Consider the following 21,056-nt stretch of genomic DNA (forward strand, 5'->3'; position numbering starts at 1 on the left):
CATTCGGTCAACAAATGCCTCACTGTTAGAGGTACTAAACAGTCGTCACAATACGGTTGGTGTTGGCCCTTCAGCAGAAACTCGTGTGGCAACCGAGTGTGACCAATACGGAGACGACAGAGACTTCTCCCATTTTCGGGGTATCGTATTATACCTCCAAGGAAATATGACATTTGTTACCTCTCGCATTTTATTCCTATCTAGGCTATCCCATTGCTGTTGCCTTCATCATAAGAAGTACCAGATTTTAATAGTAACACCATGGGCAGTTAACTAGTGGATAAGGAATAAATCATGATTGAAACATTCATAAACTAATCAAAACTAGCATCTTGCAATGCAGATGTAGCAGTAATTTAACTTTTCATATAATTAACAGTCTGAACCTCTGAACCTTTAAACTGCTAATCTGACCTACATTGGAGGATAAGGTTGCATAGCAGGGTATAAAAGGGTAGCAAGGACCAGGGACATGCAAAAACTAGAATCTGTCTCTACATTAATACTAGGTTACCTTTTCTTGAGGTTTGTTATTTTATGTTCTGCTTTCTGATCAGCAGAATATAAACAATCCTACGTTTGGGCTATGATTAAGGATTCAACACCTAACTAACATTGTACTATAGTCCATTTCTTTTAGCGAGGCAGATTTGCACCGACTCGTAGGGGTGCCCTATTAGCTCGGAAAAGTTTACTGATCCCTGATTGGTTGGACAAGATAATTCTAACCAATCAGCGATCAGGAAACTTTTCCGAGCTAAAAGGGCACCACTGCGAGTCGGTGCAAATCTGCCTCGCTAAAAGAAATGGACTATAGCAATGGCCAAATACAGGATTCACCACAAGGGAGAATCTACTTTCTCTGACAAGTCTGTTGGCAGTATATTCCTCATAAAATAAAGCTTTGGAAAAATTAAGAGACGTACTTGAATAGTCATGGTTAATAATGGACATTTAAACCAAGACATGTAAAAAGGAGAAAAATCCGTGTAACACTGTGTTTTGCTGAAATGCTTAGCTGTCATGACATGGAGGGAAAAATACATAATTTTGTGATACGGTAAGAAACTAGCAAATCATCAATTTGGTAACTATAAGCTTTGGAAATATGCAAATATTGTTTGTCCCGACGCAAGATACAAATCTTCTGCTCTTTAATATAGCATTTTTATTTCGCCGGAGCTGAAAACTAGTCGAAACTGAAGTTGAACAGGGTTTAACTACCCACCGATAGTTAGAGGGGGTAGCGGGGGTGTGTTTACCCACCGCTCCCACCAGCACTGGTGACTAACCGTTACTTTTTATTTCGGCTCGGTAGTGTAGACCTGTCTCACTCTCCCGTTACCTAAACTGGCTGGAACTAATATTTTTCTTTTTTCTATTTCAGGTGCGAGTTTGTCAAGGCCATGAAGGACACCGCTGCAGCACAAACATGTCTTTGGAGGAGTTGGATCCTCACAGTCTTTGCCTTTCGTGCCGAGGTCACTCGTGTTCAAAGGAGTCTCCTTGTAGTGTGTCGGGAGTGGTCGTCCTCCCAGTGGGTGAGGTTTGGTAGGCGGAAGAAGAATTAGTCTGAAAGGGATTCTTCACTTTCGAGGTCAGCCTCGAACGGGAAAAAGACCTGATATCTTTCTCCTCCGACTCGATCTCCCCATCCTGACTCTACCCGACCAGCTTCCTATGGGGAACGGTCGAGTACGAGTGGCGCCCTGGTAACGCCGGGACCACCTCATTCGGGGTCTCCTCCCATTGTCTCCCCTAAAGAAACAGTGAAGTAACCCTACATGGGGACGTCTCTCTCAGACGACACAGTTCGTTTACTCTGGCCCTCCTTGGAGTTGACGGGTCCCCCGTCAAAGGAGAAGCTACAGGAGATCCTGCGTTTGGGTGTGCATACGCACTCGAGCGCTGAGTCCTCTTCTGCTCTCCCCGACATTCCACCTGCTTCGGCGGGAGGTTGTCCAAAGACCCTCAGGTCTCAGGATCAAGATTCGGCTTTGTTCCGGAGGTTGATCAGAGAGTTGATCCTCTTTCTGGGCTTGCCCGATGGGAGGAGAAACAACTTGAACAACCGGAAGTTTAGCCTTCCAGTTTTATGCTGTCTGACCTTCCGAGGAAAGACGAAGCGACACAAGCTTCTGAGCAGCAGTTCCCTCGATCGCGAGGTGATGCGCCATCAGAAGTCTGACCTTCCGAGGAAAGACGAAGCAACACAGCCTTCTGAGCGGCAGTTCCATCTTTCGCGAGGTGATGCGTCATCAGGAGTCGATCGAGCTTCTCGTATGGGAAAGGAGAGATCTTTTCCAACCCTCTCATCTGAGCGGCAGCTCCCTCGTCCGCGAGACGATGTGCCAAAAAGAGAGAGGCGAGGATTGTCCCTTACGCTTGCGAGAGGAAAGATCTTCTCCCGAGTGGTCTCCTCCACGAGGATACCACAGAAAGATATTAGATTCGTTTATACCATACTCCAGTCCATACGAGCACAGCTTTTCGGAACTGGGTGACGAAGGAGGGAGGAGGATTCCACCTCGTCATCATACCTGCAGGGCACAGGCAACGTTCAGCGTTTCACGAGACCATCCTCTTACGAGATTTGTCAAACAGGTAACTCAGCGGTTATTTTACCCGTACCGCTGCAGCACAAGTGCTCAGCCCCTTGTCTCTCCTCACCTCTAAGGTTAAGGAAAGCACTGCGCCTTTCTCCTTTGGGAGAACGGGTGAGCAGGACAGCTCCGCTTATTAACGCTCTCGGACAGGATCTTGTACCTTCACCGAAGGCGGAAAAGCTTCATGCGTCTTCACGCGCCTTTCCTTCTAGCGAGAAGGATAGGAGATCTTCTCCGCTGGAAACAAATAAACACGTTTCTCGTCAAGTGAAGGAAATCCCTACGCGCTCAAGCGATCTCTATCGTGGGGTTGAGGAGAGGGTGGAGGTGAGCGAGCGTGCTGGCTCGTCTGGCCTATGAACCTCTCGTCAAGGTCGTTCACCTCGCGAGCGCTAACCTAGGAGAGGGTTGAGGTGTTCTCCCCATCCCTTCCCCAAAACCTCGGCACGTGCGATCGGAACCATCTAACTGCAAGGAGACTAATTCATCAGGTAACTTGTTAGCCAAGGATGGACCTTGGTTTCAAGACCTGGTGAAAAAGTTTAAACAAGCAATGGGAATCTCTAACAATCCACCAGCTGCAGCGGCGAAGGTTCCTGTTATTCCCCTTGATTCTCCTATGGGACCTAGCGATCTTTCTGACCCTAGGCGAGCTAGCCTAGCCAGAGTGCTACAACCACCTCCACCTCTTTCCAGTCTTAAGGTATGAGGATTACCTTAAGACTAAGGATCCAACCCGGGAGAGGATAGCAGTGACTCAGGTCGCGGCTGCGAGGTCGGTTAGGGAAAGAGAGTTGGCTTCTCCCCGAAAGTTGGAATCCTCTAACCTTCGCCCGGTCTCTCGCTCGGACAGCTGGAAGCCAGTTAGGATTGACGCCCGGGAAGATCCTCCATCTCGACTGAAGGATACCCCTCTCCGAATTGGTTCCGGGGGTGCTAAACCAATGGAATCAACTAAAGGAGAGGAAAACTCTCTTTTGGACGAATTTGAGGTTCAACAGTGAGAGAGAAAAGACACGAAGACTCTACTTAAAAACTGGTGTTCGATGGGTGAACGTCAGATTTAAGGGAAACAAGTCTTCAGTCTCAGACGCTAACGGAAGACCTGGGCATGGCGGCCTTCCCCCCATGAGCACACTCGGCTTCCAAAAGGTTTTCTGTTGACAACCCTCATCCTCCTCGAGCTACTATGGGTGTTAGCTCGGGAGAGGAAGACCTTTTCTATGACGGTTCCGAGAACTCTGACGGGGCGCTCCCTGCTTCTGCTAGCCCGAATGTCTTTTCTTTGCAGCAGATGCACCAGGAAGAGCCTGAGGACATCCCCCCTGAGGGCAAGGATACAGACCTGGACCAGTTGGCTGGTGCTCCTAAACACTCCAAACCCAAGGTAGCCTTACCTTAGGGAAGGGGAGTTAAGGAAGCGAAGAAGAGAGCTTTCGCCCAGGTACCTGGCGCCTCCTGTTCTCTTCATTCGGTGGACTCCTCTAGGTACAAAAGGCAGAGGAAGTAATATTAGGTGGTAAGAGATGATCCTTCCCCCTTACCACTAGACCCTGCAATTGTATCATTGACCCAGGCACCTTTGGAGAAACTGACAACTGTCCTTGTTCAGTTTTCTGCTGCAGATGCTGCTAACATGAAGCAGGTTGCAAAGTGCGCCCTGCAATCAGCTTTATGGCTGGATTATTGGTTGTTCGCTTTCCTTCTCTTGGGTGCGAGAACACTCAAATTCTTGACGGAGAACGTGGTGAACCAATGGGTCAACTGGATCTTGAGGCAGGTCCTGAAGAAAGGCAATGGGGCTGCGCAACGCTCCAATGGATGGACCCGCCTTGTTTGACAGGAAAACCATTGAGAACGTAGCGGACCGATGGAGGAGGGTGAGCCAAGACACTCTCCTCCAGCGGGTTGTCTCCTCTTGTTCCTTTCAGCAGGCTCCTCCAAGGCAGAGACAACAGTCTACCAAACCTCAGACTGGCCAGAAGCAGAACGCCCAAAGAAAGATGGAAAGCCTTCCTTTATTCCCAAAAGGCACGCAAAGGTAAAGGCAAAAAATCACGGCGAGGACAACCATGCTAAGGAGGGCAATCCTCCGACCAGTCCACCGGTTGGGTCATGCCTTATGAGCAGATGGCAGAGGTGGATGAATTACAGAGCCGACCCTTGGTCAACTTCTGTATTAAGAAAGGGATATATCGTCCCTTTCATCGACTCTCCCCCTCCACTGACTCAAGTCCAACTGTGACAAGGTCCCATGCGCAAAGTCAGGACCATGATAGAGAACGGGGCTATCCAGGTCCCGGGAGGGTCCCCAGGCATTTACAGTCATTTATTTCTTGTACAAAAGCCATCTGAGGGCTGGAGACCCGTAATAGACCTCTCAGCCCTTTTTGTCCTAAAAACTCGGTTCAAAATAGAGATGGCACAAACAGTCAGACAGGCTGTCAGACCAAACGACTTCATGATCTCATTGGACCTGAAAGACGCTTACTTCCAGATCCCAATTACTCCATCCTCAAGGAAGTACCTGTGTTATACTTTGGGCAATCAGATATACCAATTCAAAGTGCTGTGTTTCGGCCTGTCCATAGCACCCCAAGTGTTCACAAAGTCTTTACTCTAGTGTCCACATGGGCACACAATAACGGCATTTGTCTTTTTTGATATCTAAAGATTGGCTAGTTCTAGTAGACTTGGATAACCTTCTCCTTCATCGAGAAAAACTTCTGGCCTTAGGTCAGGATCTGGAGATCCTGATAAATCGCGAGGTCTCATCTGCATCCTGTACAAGATATGGTATATCTAGGGATGAAAATTGAGACCACACTAAGCAAAGTCTTCCCGTTACAGGACAGAGCGAAGAGACTGAAAGAGGTAGCCCAGGACTTCCTCGCGAGACGAACTGCCAGCACATCGATGGCAGAAGCTGTTTGGGAACCTGACTTCTCTCGAGAAGTTGGTCCCTCACGGCCGTCTATGCATTTGGTCACTTCAGTGGCAGCTGAAGTCCTTTCGGTCTCTGCACACAGACCCACAGGACACTTGTGCCGATGGGAATCGAGCAAGACTTAAAGTGGTGGGTGTTAAGACACCAACCTGCTAGAGGGAATAGATCTTCTCTCTCTTCCCCCGGAATTGATGCTCTTCACGGATCCATCAAAAGAAAGGTGGGGGTTCATCTGTTACACCTGACGGCATCCGGGCTTTGGTCCGAATCCAAAAAGTGGTGCCGCATTAACCTCATGGAAATGAAAGCCTCTTTTCTGACTATCAAGCATTTCCATCAGCTCCTTTCAGGACACCACATAGTGCTGATGAGCGACAACAATACGGTGGTAGCCTACATGAAGAAACAAGGAGGTACCTTTTCACAGCCCCTATGCCAACTAGCTGTAGAAATCCTCAGATGGATGGAAGAAAACTCGATGACCTCAACAGCCCGCTGCATCCCCGGCAAAGAGAACGTGCTGGCGGACAATCTGAGCAGGATTCAGAAAGTTAGTACCAAATGGTTTTTAAATCAACAGATAGCCAACAAGTTATGACTTTGTGGGGTTCGCCAAAAACAGACCTGTTCGTGACGTCTCTCAACCAGAAACTTCCAGTACTGCTTCCCAGTACTGGATCCACAGGCGTTCTGGCGTGCTAGCAAGCCTTCCAACATCCGTTGGACAACATGGACGTCTATGGGTTCCCCCCTTTCTGCCTAGTAACAAGGTTTCTGAACAAGGTCAGGGCATTACAAGACTGGATGATGACCATAAAAACTCCGCTATGGCAGCATGCAGAATGGTTCCCAGACCTTCTAAATCCTAGTCTTTGAAATAAATGGAATGAACATTTCCTCCTCGAAGGAATTGTCCCTCCTACTTCGAAACTTTGAGCAACCTTGCCCTCTGTCGAAAGTCAGGCCACCTCCGAGGAACGTTGTCAAAGTCCTACGTGCCCTGAAAGGAGCCCCCTACGAATTGCTGAGACAAGCCTCTGAAAAGGACTTGACTCTTCAGACAGCTTTTATTTTAGCCCTGGCCTCTGGAAGTAGAGTCAGCGAGCTTCACAGGCTCTCCTACGACATTGCCCATTCAAGGGGATGGGGGGCAGGTCACTCTCAGTTTAGTTCCGGAGTTTGTAGCTAAGACTCAAAATCTGGCGGTAACTGATCCTAGGTTTAGCTCCTTCCAGATTGAGAGTCTTCGGTCTGTAACATACGATCCTGATCAGCTATTACTATGCCATGTAAGATCGCTGAGGTTGTATCTTAAGAGAACGAGAGGAGCCAGACCTCGATCAATAGTCTCTTCATGAGCACGGGTAGAACCAAGAGGAGAGTCACAAAGAAATCGATCTCTTCTTGGACCAAATAGATGCCCCCCTGGCACACGAAGTCAGAGGGGTCAGCACCTCTGTGGCATTCAAAACCTCTCATTATAGCAGGTGCTGCTTGCAGCCAGGTGGAAACGCCAAACTATGTTTAATGCCCACTAACTGCAGGATATAACCCACAGGGGCCTAGACACTTTCTCAATTGATCCTGTAGTGGCAGCTCACAACATGATCTAACACCTCAGCTACCTAAGGAGACAAGTAGCAGAAGATCGAGGGAGGAGGTTACCACCGGGGCAAGTCTAGGATGAATGTGAGGGTGACTGGCAACTTCCTACTTTCATCCTCCCCTCTCTTGGGGCTCAGCATCCGAGGGACTCTGCACAGCTGACCTGGACTTTACGCAGGAGTATCATGATTTGTTTGTTGCCCACCAATCCCGATCTCCTAACAGGGGGGAGGCGGTTGGTATGATTTTGAAATGATTCCTTGTAACCTCATGCACTAATATATCTTTTTTTTTTCCTTCCACCATTTAATTGCTCAGGCCATCATCCAAAGAGGATAACGTGGTGCGAGGATCCCTCAAGAGTCATACAGAACTAGAGGCTATCCCAGGACAGTCTCCAGCCACTTGCACAGAACTTCCACCCACCTAAAGGCGAGTCTGCTATATTAAAGAGCGGAAGGTTTGTATCCTGTCGGGACAAATGACTAATTTGGGAGTAATTTGCATTTTCCCTAGCATACAAAACTGTAGCTCTTTAATCACACTGGCATGCCAGCCCCAACCCCCTCTAAGTCCTGGGTGAATTAAATAAAAAGTGACGGTTAGTCACCAGTGATGGTGGGAGCGGTGGGTAAACACAGCCCCGCTAACCCCCTAACTAGCAGTGGGTAGTTAAACCCTCTTTAACTTCAGTTTTGACTAGTTTTCAGCTCCGCCAAAATAACAATGCTATATTAGAGAGCTAAAGGTTTGTATACTAGGGAAAATACAAAATACTCCCAAATTTGTCATAATATAGTCTCACTTTGGTCAGCACTGAATTTTCACAATAGCATTATAAAGTTATTTCACTTCCCTTCCACTTCAGCGAGTTGCTCAAAATTCAGGTCAATACCCTCTACTTGTTCCAATACTGCATCCACTAATGAGAGCACACCGACTAAGCCCTTTCCAGCAAACTTCAAACTTCTACAAAGCACACCTTTTTTTCCTCTTCCCATTCTAAATGAAGTTGCACTTACAAATCTAGCATATCTCTTTTCCACAATGTCCACGTTCTTTTTATTTATGACATTGACATGTAGGTCTTCAACCAAACATTTGGAAATTAAAAGAAAAAAAATAATGGGCTTTTTAACTACATTTTATGCATACAATGCAGACCGTTCATGTTTTATTATTCCTTTTTTTTCTTTTAGCCAATGCTGTGTAATTCCCACTCAAACATTTTCCCACAAAAAAGTAAAAATCACAAAAAGCAGTTTCTTCAATTGTGCCCCCTTTCAGTTTCATTAATCATTTTGAAGAATGACATAGTTCCAAAACATGGGGGAAAATGAATTTTTTTTTTTTTAAATGGAGCAATGGTTGTAAAACCATAAGATCTAAAGTGAACAGTATCTTTGCAACAAATTTGAATAAATCTGCGTTGCCCAAGCTATGTAAGCTGATCATTACCTATACCCTAATTTTTTAACTAATTATATAAATATTAACTGAAAATTTGTGTACTATTCATTCCTTAAATGAAACACCTTAAATATAAATTGTTTTGCCTTAACACAAGACCATTTGATATAGCAGGAAAGGTATGTTGGTAAATAGAGCTGCTCTGTAAAAAGCATCATATCCCAGTTACAGTACTACCATCTAATCCGAACTGTTTTAACCAATTCAGGCACATGAACGTATCTTATCATCAAAAACAGCATAAGTGTTTGGATAGAGGAATCACATTCATTGTTCCATCTTTATAGAGATTCATAATAATATCATACAGTACTTTATGCCTTTTCATTTTGTACAAACCCTCATATGGTGTTGAAGCTTGCTGCCACCCTATACCAAAAATAAGAGATAAGGCCATCAAAATCAACCTTAATATTGGGTCTCATCTTACCTAAAAGGTTACCCTAACGGGTCGTTCAAAAATATCCAGAATTTCCTCCTTAGCAATACATTTTACTATATGAACTGTCAAATGCCTGTTAAATCATTCCAATGTTACAATGATTAAGTAATTCACCAACCTCATTAAGTCAAAATCAATCTAATGGGTTAATATTAGATTACTACAGTATTATGCAATTAAATTAAAAAAATTAAACACAAACCTTCGCTGGAAATAACGCTTAAATCAAAGTTCTTGAAACTACGATTTGCTCTCAAGCTCAGGAACAATGCATCGATGACTTTTCGAGGTATAAGACAGGAAATGTTGGACACAACAACCCTATTGGAGTTCTCTTTGATTTTCACAGAGTTGTCATCTTTAATCTTGTTTAGGAGATCTTGGACTAAAGAGATTTCTCTTAAATCTTGAGAATTGACTGCCTCACCCTTATCTGAAATATTTTGTTGATTTAATTAAAATTCAAAATATACAGTACTGTAGACGCACTAACTAAATCATATAATAAAGTCCATTCAATACAACATGGCATGCAACCATACACTATATATACATACATACATACATACATACATATATATATATATATATATATATATATATATATATATATATATATATATATATAAATCATATATATATATATATATATATATATATATATATATATTATATATATATATATATATATATATATATATATATATATATATATATAATTATTCCAAATAGAGTATTTGTAATCAATACATCTTCAGGGAAATGCAGTAAAGGTATAAGAAATCTTATTTTAAAGATATATATACAAATTATGCACATAAACCTGAACTCAGCTCTTATTACCAAAAAATTATATTGTGTGAAATGAAAGTTTTCATGGCCAAATTATTTTTATAAACAAATTTATCTGTTATAATCAGCCTTGATTCTCAATTTAAAATTCTTCTGACATTACTTCTGAAGTCAAGAAGTCGGAAAAAGAAGAATGGTGAAAAGGCAAGCGCTAAGTAACTGAAAAAAGTAATTGCTAAGTCACTGTAAGTTCAAGAGCACCTTTGAAGCATTGATAAGAAGGAATTGCCCATGTTATTTCCTCACGCATGAAGTGTGCAATAGACAAATTGAGGGGACTGATGGTGGGACACTTTGTTATGAATGATAGGGTTGTATGATAAAATGGTTTTGTTTAAAAAAATTTACTTGCCGCATAACTAACTTTTCAATCACAATAAGAACAAATTGAAACCTAGGTGGGTAGATAAAATATTTCCACTAAGATTCAATTTTAAAGTTTGGTCTGACAACCTGGCACTAGAAATTTGAGTTTATGGAGTTTGGCACATAAGGCCCAACACTGGAGTTGGGAAGGCCATTCACTGCTAAAATGCAACTGGGCAAAAATTCTGCAGCTGCTCTTTGAAGTAGAAGTAGAGATTGTGCACCAACATGGAAGGAAGTAAGAACTGTGGTAAAAGTATAATACAGAAAATAGGTTTGGCTATGGGCCGAAGAGACAATACAAAGTTCACTTAGTAATGCCTAGAGTACACCACACAAGGTTTACTGACAGTATTAATCCCTATAAGGAATAAAACCAAATTATTCAATACCATAATAAAAAGGGTTTAAAAGTAACTGTGATATCACTTTGTGACAAATAAGGTCAAGAACCAAGTACATTATTATGTTAAAACATAAAGGAAACTAGGTAGCGTCACAGGCTGAAGGTGAATTATTAGTTGATACTTCATAAGAGACAAGCAAGAATCTACAAACCAGAGAGAATAATATATGACTTGTTTGATTAAATCACAAACGATAGACAATAAAGGTTTGACAATGTACGAGTTAAAAAGAGGAAGAAGAATGGCTAACAACTACCCCTGAGGAAGAAAATTACCTATTACCTGAGTAGACATTCCTTTTTGGAATTAGGATTTTTCCTGACAAGGAATAAGGTTATTTCCTCAATGTAGGGGCTGTCAATTACCAAGCCAAATACTGTACACAGAAAAAGAAGAGGATTAGCAGCCTAAAATTTCTTACTAAAATCTGAGGGGTTGAAAAGGCATCTCCTGCACCTAAAACATGAGGGCTGAAACCTTAAGATTTCTTATAAAAGCAGTGTAGAGGGCCCAGATCTCATGCACCATCACATCATGTGAATCTTCCTCTAGAAACACCTGTGTATAATCTTGTAGAATGATCTGTTAAAGGCAAAGATTTAAAAGCTACTCATGAATAGCAGAGGCAAGAGACTGACAATGACCTAGCTAGCAGGAAAATGCTCTAGAGACTGACCATATTATTATTATTACTAGCTAAGCTACAACCTTTCATCTTCTGATGTTATAACAAATCCATCTTTATTTTTGATGGGTATATGCTGCTGCTTCTTTGCCCCAGTAGAAAATTTCATTAACAATCCTATGAGCAATTCTTACACCATAGCCACTTCCTGAATTTAGAGCTTTGTCAGCTTCATCTGCTTTCCTGTCTAAATATTCTCTCCCGTCATTCCTGGCTTTTCTTTTGACTTCACTATCAATACTGGCATACTTAGCATGCTCTACCTTGTAATTTTCATTACTTCCTTGAAAACTTTCAGAAATCAATTTCTGCCTTTGTCTCCTTTTTATAGTATCCCAAGAATCATTTGATATCCATGGCTTTCTCCTTGTAACTACATTTTCCAAAACTTCACTAACAAATGACAGATATATGTTCCTAATACCACACCATTTTTCATTAACCGTCTGCTCTTCATTTCTCAAAGTCTCCAAGACTGCAAATCGATTCCTTAATTCACTTGCAAGGGTTTTGCTGTGCTATCTTCTACTTACTACTTTACTTGCTAAGCTACAACCCTAATTAGAAAAGCAGGATGCTATAAGCCCAGGGGCCCCAACAGGGAAAATAGCCCAGTGAGGAAAGGAAACAAGGAAAAATAAAATATTCTTAGAACAGAAACATTAAAATAAATACTTCCTATATAAACTATCAAAACTTTAACAAAACAAGAGGAAAAGAAATTAGAAAGAATAGTGTGCCTGAGTGTACCCTCAAGCAAGAGAACTCCAACCCAAGAATGGAAGACCATGGTAGGGAGGCTATGGCACTACCCATGACTACAGAACAATGGTTTGATTTTTGAGAGTCCTTCTCCTAGGAGAGCTGATTACCATAGATAAAAAGTTTCTTCTACTCTTACCAAGAGGAAAGTAGACACTGAACAATTACTGTGCTGTAGTTAGCCCCTTGGGTGAAGAAGAATTGTTTGGTGATCTCAGTGTTGTCAGGTGTATGAGGACAAAGGAGATTATGTAAAGAATATGCAACACTATTCAGTGTATGTATAGGCAAAGGGAAAGCGAACCATAACCAGAGAAAGATCCAATATAGTACTGTCTGGCTAGTTAAAGGACCACATAACTCTCTAGCAGTAGTATCTCTATGGCTGGCTGCTGCCCTGACCAACCTTCTAAAAGCTTAGTTGTATTAGACCTAGGTATTCTATCTACATTTCTGTTGGGTTCTTTCAGTTTTAATTTCAATGTGGCAATGAAGAGCTTGGTGATCACTAGCAACATCTGCAACTCTATAGTTTCTTACATATCCCAGTGCTTCTTCTCTCTTTATTAATGGCTATGTGATCTATTTAATTTTTGTAATAGCGACACGGTGACGTCCATGGATGTCCTTGTGCTGGAAAAGAGTACCTCCAATAACAAGATAGTTTGTTGAACTAAAACAAAAAATGTGCTCCATTTTCATTTGTAGCTTTTCCAAGACCCTTAACACCCTTCACATTCTCTATACCTTGATTATTCCTTCCAACTTTAGCACTGAAGTCACCAATCACAATTTTCAGATTCGTCTCTGGGATCTCATTTATTACACTGCAGATCTTCATAGTATTCATCTTTCCTTCCTTCTAGGGAGTCATTTGTTGGTGCATAGCAAACTATAATACTCTTTTTGCACAGCTTTGATTTAACTTTGCAAGTAACAATACAGCTCTCCAATCTGTTAATGCCTGTTCTGCTCTTGGTGTCATCATCATTCCTACCCCTTCTCTTCAAGCTCCATCTGTTCTTCCTGAGTAGATATATATATTGCCTTGGTCTAAGATTTCTTTACCAATACCTTAGAACATGTTTCAGTTAGGGCCTAGATATCCAAACTATATTTCATAAATTCGTTGTCCATTTGCTGTAATTTCCCTATCTAATTCATGGTTCCAACATTCCAATTACTAATTTTCAATTTTTCCTTAGTATTTATTGACGGGAGATTCTTAGCACCCCGCTACGCCCAAGACAGGGGGCCATTCTGTCATTTTTGCTTTCCACAGACTGACTAAATCCATAGAGGATTCATCGAAAGATAGCCAATTCCTTGAGATGCGCAGTGCTTATCTAACTAAGGCAAGTGACCCCTGCCAGTCCATACTAATTCCAGGAAGATCCTCCACCAGGCATCAGGAATAAAAGGCGAAGACATCTTATCTATCACCTTCAACCCAATCCGTCACCCTGCTGCCAGTGACTTCATTGAGATTTAGGGGAGCATTTCCTCCACACCTAAAGTTCTCCTTACTCCAACAAGTTGCTCATCCACTCATATAACCGTTGGCAAACTTGGATTGCTCAGATATACTGCCTAGCAAGGTAGTCTAGCCAAAGATTAACCATAAAACCCTTGTAACTTTTACAATTGTTTCAGTACCACGAAAGGAGCAAAGTCTGGTGTCTCTTCCACATGAAGAGAGGTATTCAAATAAAATCATAAAGAATACAGCAAAATCCCAACCTCAAACCTCACCGTCTTATCAACGAGTCTGAATAAGGAGAAGATTTAAGACAAGAAAGGCAAAACACAATATTCCTAGTGTGATCCTATCAAGAGTTCACATGGTATGGAAAATCAGTTTTTCTACATTACACACCAAAACTTAAGGCAAAAGAAAAGGTTGAAATACTTGATGAGAACTATCACATGAAGTTCTTACTGGATCTAAAACAACTTTTTACATAAAATAGCCTATTTAATAAATTACAAATCACAAACTACAAACTTTTACTGGAAAAAATCTCCAAAAATCTATGCTTTCATTATTAAGAAAACAATTAATATAAAGTAGGATGCAAGTATATATATAAATTACTTACCTCCACTTATAGATGCTCCTACTACCTTCACTTCTGAGTCTTTTCCAAAAGGTTTAACATAGTTTATGACTCTAGCACACTTCTCAGCATCCTCTCTTGATGAATAACAAGCCATCAAAAATTCTGAAAATAGGTAAAGGCAAACTATCCATGAACATACATTTGAAATCCAAGAATAACAAAGTAACTATACTCATCTTGTTACTCTTAGTAAAGCTTTCTATGTATGAACACAATATCATTTGAACACCATATCCCAATTCAAACAGAATTACCTAAAAACTTACTAAGATTGGGTACATGTAAACATGACAGATTTTAAAACTAACTTGTATTTTTCCTAACTATGCAAACTTGATTCCTTTAATAGGAAATTACTTTCAGCTTGGTTGGAACTTTGTCTGTTAAAATTCATAATGAGGTTTCAGTAGTTTAGGCTGGTACCAGAAGTCCCATCCCCCCCGGGTCATAACACTGAGTAGCCACTCTGAACTTCACCTAGGGCTTATGGGGTGGTAAAGGTTTGTAAAGTTAGGAAAAACAAATTCCTTTTAAAATAAGCAATTTGCTCCTACGCGGATACAAACACTCATCCTTTAACAGGAGCCTCATTCTTAAAGAGGAGGATGCCCCTATAATTATCCTTACTGCCTTAATATCCCAGGATGTCAATACACTCAGACCTGATAGAGGTGCTGAAGTGTTGCTTCCTACCAGCTCCCAACAATTGAGAATAGATTTTCATGGGTTGGCCTAAGTTTGTCTGTTGACAGACGATCGAGGAAGAATCTATTTCCCTGGAAGGATAAGACGTCCAATAGAAGGATGGGAGAGATAATTTCTTGACTGACTTGTATGGTTGGGCATTGATATCCACACATTTCAAACTGTTTCAATCATACGTAGAAATTAAATTCTATGTATGAATAAAATTCTCCATGTAATAACACCTTAGAGCAGATACAGTAAGCATCAATTTGTTTGTTCCATAAAAAAAGCTTTGCCTCTATCTTTCTATTTCTTAACAGAAAAAATTATTTTTCTTTAAATCTCTTTAAACATAGCCTAAGATAAGAACAAGAAATATGACTCACCCTAATTTCCATTCCCCAAAGTTTTAAATTATTTATCAATCGACAGACTAAAAAAAAATCGTTTACAGCTGGGAGTAAAGATTGACAGCTGTGAGTGATTTATGAGCTAATGCAACCAGTAGGATAAATGAATTTCCTATTTGGTGTGGTGGTCAAATTAACTTTTCAAAAATGAAGATAATTATAATGGAACAAATTTCATATCTTCACCTGATGGTAATTTTTAAGACTTATTTTAAAAGTGTAATTTTCTTTTGCTAACAAATAATGAAGTTATTGATAATTCTACATAAATTCTAATTTCTTGATTTTTCTTCATTGTAATAACAATTATTCTAATAGAAAATTATTCATGCATACGTAAATAAATAAAATTAATTCAATTTCATAATCTTTTAATTTTTTTCATAGAGAGAGCTTCATATAACTATTAATAATAGCCATAAAGGAATTGTATGAAAACTATATGTTATGGACCACAAAAATTAAAGAACGATATACAAGAAAATATGACTAAGATGATTACAGTATCATGACACAGCATAATAAATCTCAGGAAATTCAACATAAGTTAACAACCCCAAATACGATTCAGCATGTAACACCCTAACTTACACCAAGATTATCGGTGACACGTTGCTAGGTTAATCAGACCTATTTAGATGTTTTCCACTTCAAGTAGCTTTCAGTGGGCACTAAACTGGTAAGAGACCAATGATGGTTGATAACAGCATGTATCGATGTCTGTTCTTGAAGGTACTATACTGTACAGTACTTTGGTATGCATCTTTTCCCTCACTCTCACGAAAGCTAGAGAGTACTCATAAAAGAGAACAAGTTTCTTGCCTCAATAGAAGGCGAATGTGAGCTCTCATCAGATGAGCATAGCTTTCTAGAATGGCATCTTCAAACAGTACAAAACAGTGTTCTACATCTGGAAATCGCATACCAGCAGTAGAGCACACAAGCGGGAAGATGTGTAACATCAAGATCTGATGAGTGCGCACCACATAGGGGAGCTTGTAAGTGGGGTAGTATTTGCAATCAGAAGATCACATGACAGCAAGTGAGTGCATTTGTGCTAAACATATTGAAGTGAACAAGTGCATGAACTCCTTAAGTTTGACAAATGAGAGTTCTACTGCAAACCAGTAAGGTCTGCAGTATGGGAGTGCTCTCACAAGCAGATGAAGTGGTGCTCCCATGGGATTGCGATCTCACAAGCGAGGTGGTGCACAACTGTGGGTAGGTGAGGTAGTGAGTCACTGTGAGCAACTGAGACAGTGAGCAACCGCAAACGGGTGAGGTGATACACAACAGCAAGCAGATGATCACATGAAAAACAAGCAAGTAGGAGCACACAATCACAAACAGGTAAGATAGGAGTGAATGATCCCTAAGATGATGCGGTGCTCTCTTAGGAGAGTGGTTACACACAGTGGTATATCTACATATACATACATACATACATATACCAAAGGCACTTCCCCCAATTTTGGGGGGTAGCCGACATCAACAAAGAAACAAAACAAAAAGGGGACCTCTACTCTCTACGTTCCTTCAGCCTAACCAGGGACTCAACCGAGTTCAGCTGGTACTGCTAGGGCGCCACAGCCCAACCTCCCACATTATCCACCACAGTAGTAATATAATGTGCACTCGAATAGGCAAGACAGCATTCCTATAGAAAAGCGTAATCACAAACAGGTGAGATGGCACTCCTGTAGGGCACATAATCATAAATAGTAGAGATGGAACGCAACATAACAAACATATGAGATGGTGCTATTAGGAGTGCACGCACACATAGTAATATGCTATTTCATATCAGAGCTCAAACAAGAGATGGCGGTCTTGTAGAAGCACATGATCGCCAACAGGTGAGATGGCACTCCTGGAGGAGCAGATGACTGCAAACATACGAGTGGTGCTTCATTAAAACCACACGAGCACAGTGAAGCGTGCTAACGTGTAGTGCGCTAATTATGGTAGGGAGTATTCTTGCAGTCTCTTCATCCTCGGTGGAAGATTGAGCAACACGCGGTAGGAATCAATTCTATATATAGGCATCTACCGCTTTTACTTTGAGCCAAGTTTTTTCAGCATGCCATGGTCCCAAATCCCACGGCAATCCTAGAAATGTGCCGATATTTGCCGTGAATAAGCTTTCTTTTAAATATATTATTTTAATAATTTCAACAAAACATCATTTAATACCTCAACAAAAGCAAACAATAATGATATGATAAAAAATATATTAAAACATATTGTAAGATATATAAAAAAAAAACAAGAGAGCATGGTTGAATAAAAGTGTGATGGAAAATACCCTAAGCTTGCTTCTGGGGATGGTGCACCGAGACTGCACAAAAAGTTTCGCCTCCGTTGCTTATGCAAGATCGTGCACCACACACTATTGATTGACAGATGAGAATCGATCAATTAGGGCAAGGTAACCTATATCCTGGCTGCTGATTGGCTAACAGACGTAGGATCACCAAAGCGAATGATGCTAGGACAAGCAGCATTTCTCTTTGTCAAATTCCATTTTGGGTTGGGTGATACCTTAATTAACGTTACTACTTTAGCTAATTTCAATCAAACCTTACGATAATACCTAAACTTTCTACAGCTGGTAAGGATTCAGAGAAATGCTCCATGTCCCAAAGCCTTAAATTACATTGTAATGCTTTAAAAAAAATTCTCTATGTACTGTAGCCATAAAATATTCTACAAGGGGGCCTTGTGTATGTGGTAGTGAACCCATCCTGTATAATACAGCATAATGTACTCCAGTCCCATACCCATAAACTATGCTAAGCCAACTTAACCTCAAGTATACTAAATACAGCAGTGCACTTACACGTATAACCAAAATCTTATATAATTTAGGGTTCATAGGACTGTGGGAAAGGCTTGTAACAGTGGGGGGGGGTTGAGTTTATAATGGCTTAATGCCCCCACACACAGCAAAAAAAAAAAAAAAAAAAAAGTTTCCTACATTTTGCAGGTTATCCTGGAAAGAAGCTCACCGAAAGTGGGAGATGACTAACTCCCAATGATAGGTCGTGAAGGACTGATTGTCCAAAATGGGGGAAATGAAGGGCAGCATCATTTTTTCTGCCAAGTGTGCTCTAAGACCTATAAACGCAAAGATTCGATGTTTGCCCAAACTGAGATACAGGTGGCAGAGGTGAAGGAATAACTTCCTTTATATTTTTCCTCTATAGTTGTTGTGCAATGTTTCACTTCCAAGTTGCAATGCCATCATCATCACTACTACTGTACACACTAGCCATGGAATAAAAAGCAACATGAATGCTGTTAATAGGAAGAAAAAAGTATACTTCGGCAGATTACACAGTACGGTAACTGTAAATCGGCTACAGTTATTCATAAAACTGCAAGCCTTTCATCTTTCTTACACTTCCATGCACACAATAAATGGTTAACCATACTATTACAAGAAAAAACAAAATTCAAAATGGCCAGTTGACAGTGCCGGGAGTACATCTGTATCCTCTGATGGCTGAAAACAAAGTGAACAGTAACTACAGATGCCTCATTATAAATCTTAACAGGGGAAGTTCCAGCCAAGCGAAAAGCATTCTCCTATTACAAAAAATCAAGGGTTTGTACTCATGTAGGAACAAACACTATGTTTGATAATTAAGTCTAGCATGAAACAGCACTAAAAATTGTTGTTGATGGAACACCCAAAAAGATAACGGCATCAAAAGTTTTTTTAGGAACCATTGTGAAAAAAAAAGTAAATGAAGTGGGTTCCAATCCTCAAATATCACTGTGACAAGGAAAAATGCTCCATACAGACAACTATTGCATCAAATTAAATAACAGGATATGTTCAAATAAAAAAATGCAACTGGTTTGAAACTTAAAACTTCATTAAATAAACTCATTTTATATTGTACATATCTCCAAACTGAAAAATACATTCAAGTATCAACTTACTTGCAGGTTTATTCAAGTGATCCAAGGGCCACTTCAAGTAAGTCATTTCACCAAACAACTCCAACAACTTTTTAGCTTGTTCTATTTTCATCTCTGTAGTTACATTCTGAATCATTATATTTGTTGAAGGCTTATTTGATTCAGACTCTTCGTTCAAAGTTTGAGTCTGTGGCTGACTAGTTTGTGGTGGAGGAACATTTTGCCATGATGGAGCAGGAGATGGAGCTGGAACAGAGGAGACAACAGGTGCAACAGGTGGTGGTGGGCCTGAGGTCCATGATGGAGGGGGCGGCGGTGCGGCCGACCACGGACCCACACTTGCAGCTCCCCATGAAGTTGGTGGTGGACCTGGTGGTGGTCCTCCTCCCCACACCGGTGCTGGCATCCATTGAGGATGGGAACCTTGTCCCCATGTTGGGGGTGGGCCAGGTGGTGGACCTTGAGGAAACCCAGGAGGAGGAGCTGAAGTCCATGGAGGGGGATGACCTCCCATCCAAGGAGCAGTGCCAGGATATGAAGGGTCCACACCTTGGAATGAGGAATAACCTTGTCCTTGATAAGCATAATTCTGATCCTGATAAGATGAACTCTGACTGGACTGATACGAACTGTTATTGGATTGATCCTTCCAATTGCCAGAGCTCTCCATTTCTTTGGTCATTTCTTTCCAAGGGTTAGACTCTCCAGAGCTATTGTTATCATATTTTTGTGTATTATAGCTCTCATTTTGCTTATAACTTCCATAAAATAATTCTTCTGAATAATCTGAAAATACAAAACACCAAACTTTACTCGAAAAGTTAAGGAGCAAATCCTGCAGTTACACTATTCAGTTAAAGTTAAGAGTTTGGACACCAGGATATATGAAATGAAGCGGGAACCTAGGTAAAGCAGGACATAAAGCAATTACATAATCATCTTTACCCTTCTCTTTCTAGTGCATGTTATAAATTATGAAATGCAAATTAAGTGTGTACAGTATAAAATACTAAAAATAACTAAATATTAGTACTATTACTTATTTCTATACTCACCTGCTATTAATATTGCTTCTCTATGAAAGCTGATTTAATGTTAGCATCAAACCCTGAACTAAAATTTTCCATATGGTAACATATGGCAGTGCATGGCAACAATACTTCGTGGGAAGATCATAGCTCTTTGTCTTTCAATATCAAAAATCAAAATTAGTTCACCATCCTCTTGACGAGACCGATCACCTAGCCAAATCTGCCCTAATGTACCAGACAACCATTATCACACACAACAACCTTCACTGAAAACTACCAAGAATCAAATGGCAGCCTTTTGCAACATGCAAAAGACTAGCGAAGTAAGGCAAGCCTTCTTTGATGGATCAAGATCAGCCAAATGGTACATCGAAGCAACAAACATAATCCCGTATCCACTTGCAAGAAAAATCCTCCGCCAAGTTGCAGTCACTATTTGCAGACTGCCACTGGGATATCTGTCTGTCATATCATCATTGATAACAATGAGGACCCAGCAGCACAAGAGACCTGAAAGACAGTGCAACAACTGTCAACAACTAACTGACGAACCTCTGCAACACTCCCTATTGAATTGCCAAGAAATGAGCCTACTAAGGCAGGATTTCAACCCCAAAATTCCTTTAACTGCAACAGCCATTGTAAAACACATTATTGCTAATGTTGATACATTCTCAGCCTTTCTCCCCAGCTACCCTCCTCCTATATAATGTAATACCAGCACCAGTTTGTAATACCA

General features: G+C 40.9%; 1 protein-coding gene across 3 annotated transcripts in view; it reads right to left on the minus strand.

The window, feature by feature from the left end:
* Positions 1 to 21,056, minus strand: part of LOC137624387 (uncharacterized) — a 212,916-nt gene that overhangs the window by 74,092 nt on the left and 117,768 nt on the right. For all 3 annotated transcript variants that reach the window (XM_068355118.1, XM_068355120.1, XM_068355119.1), the window contains exons 6-8: positions 19,308 to 20,072; positions 14,242 to 14,364; positions 9,273 to 9,503 (exon numbers count right to left, since the gene is read on the minus strand). In XM_068355118.1, the coding sequence (XP_068211219.1) occupies positions 9,273 to 9,503; positions 14,242 to 14,364; positions 19,308 to 20,072 (1,119 nt within the window). The remainder of the gene's footprint in view (positions 1 to 9,272; positions 9,504 to 14,241; positions 14,365 to 19,307; positions 20,073 to 21,056) is intronic.

Source organism: Palaemon carinicauda, chromosome 31 (genome assembly GCF_036898095.1).
Source record: "Palaemon carinicauda isolate YSFRI2023 chromosome 31, ASM3689809v2, whole genome shotgun sequence".
In the NCBI taxonomy this organism is placed as follows: Eukaryota; Metazoa; Arthropoda; class Malacostraca; order Decapoda; family Palaemonidae; genus Palaemon; species Palaemon carinicauda.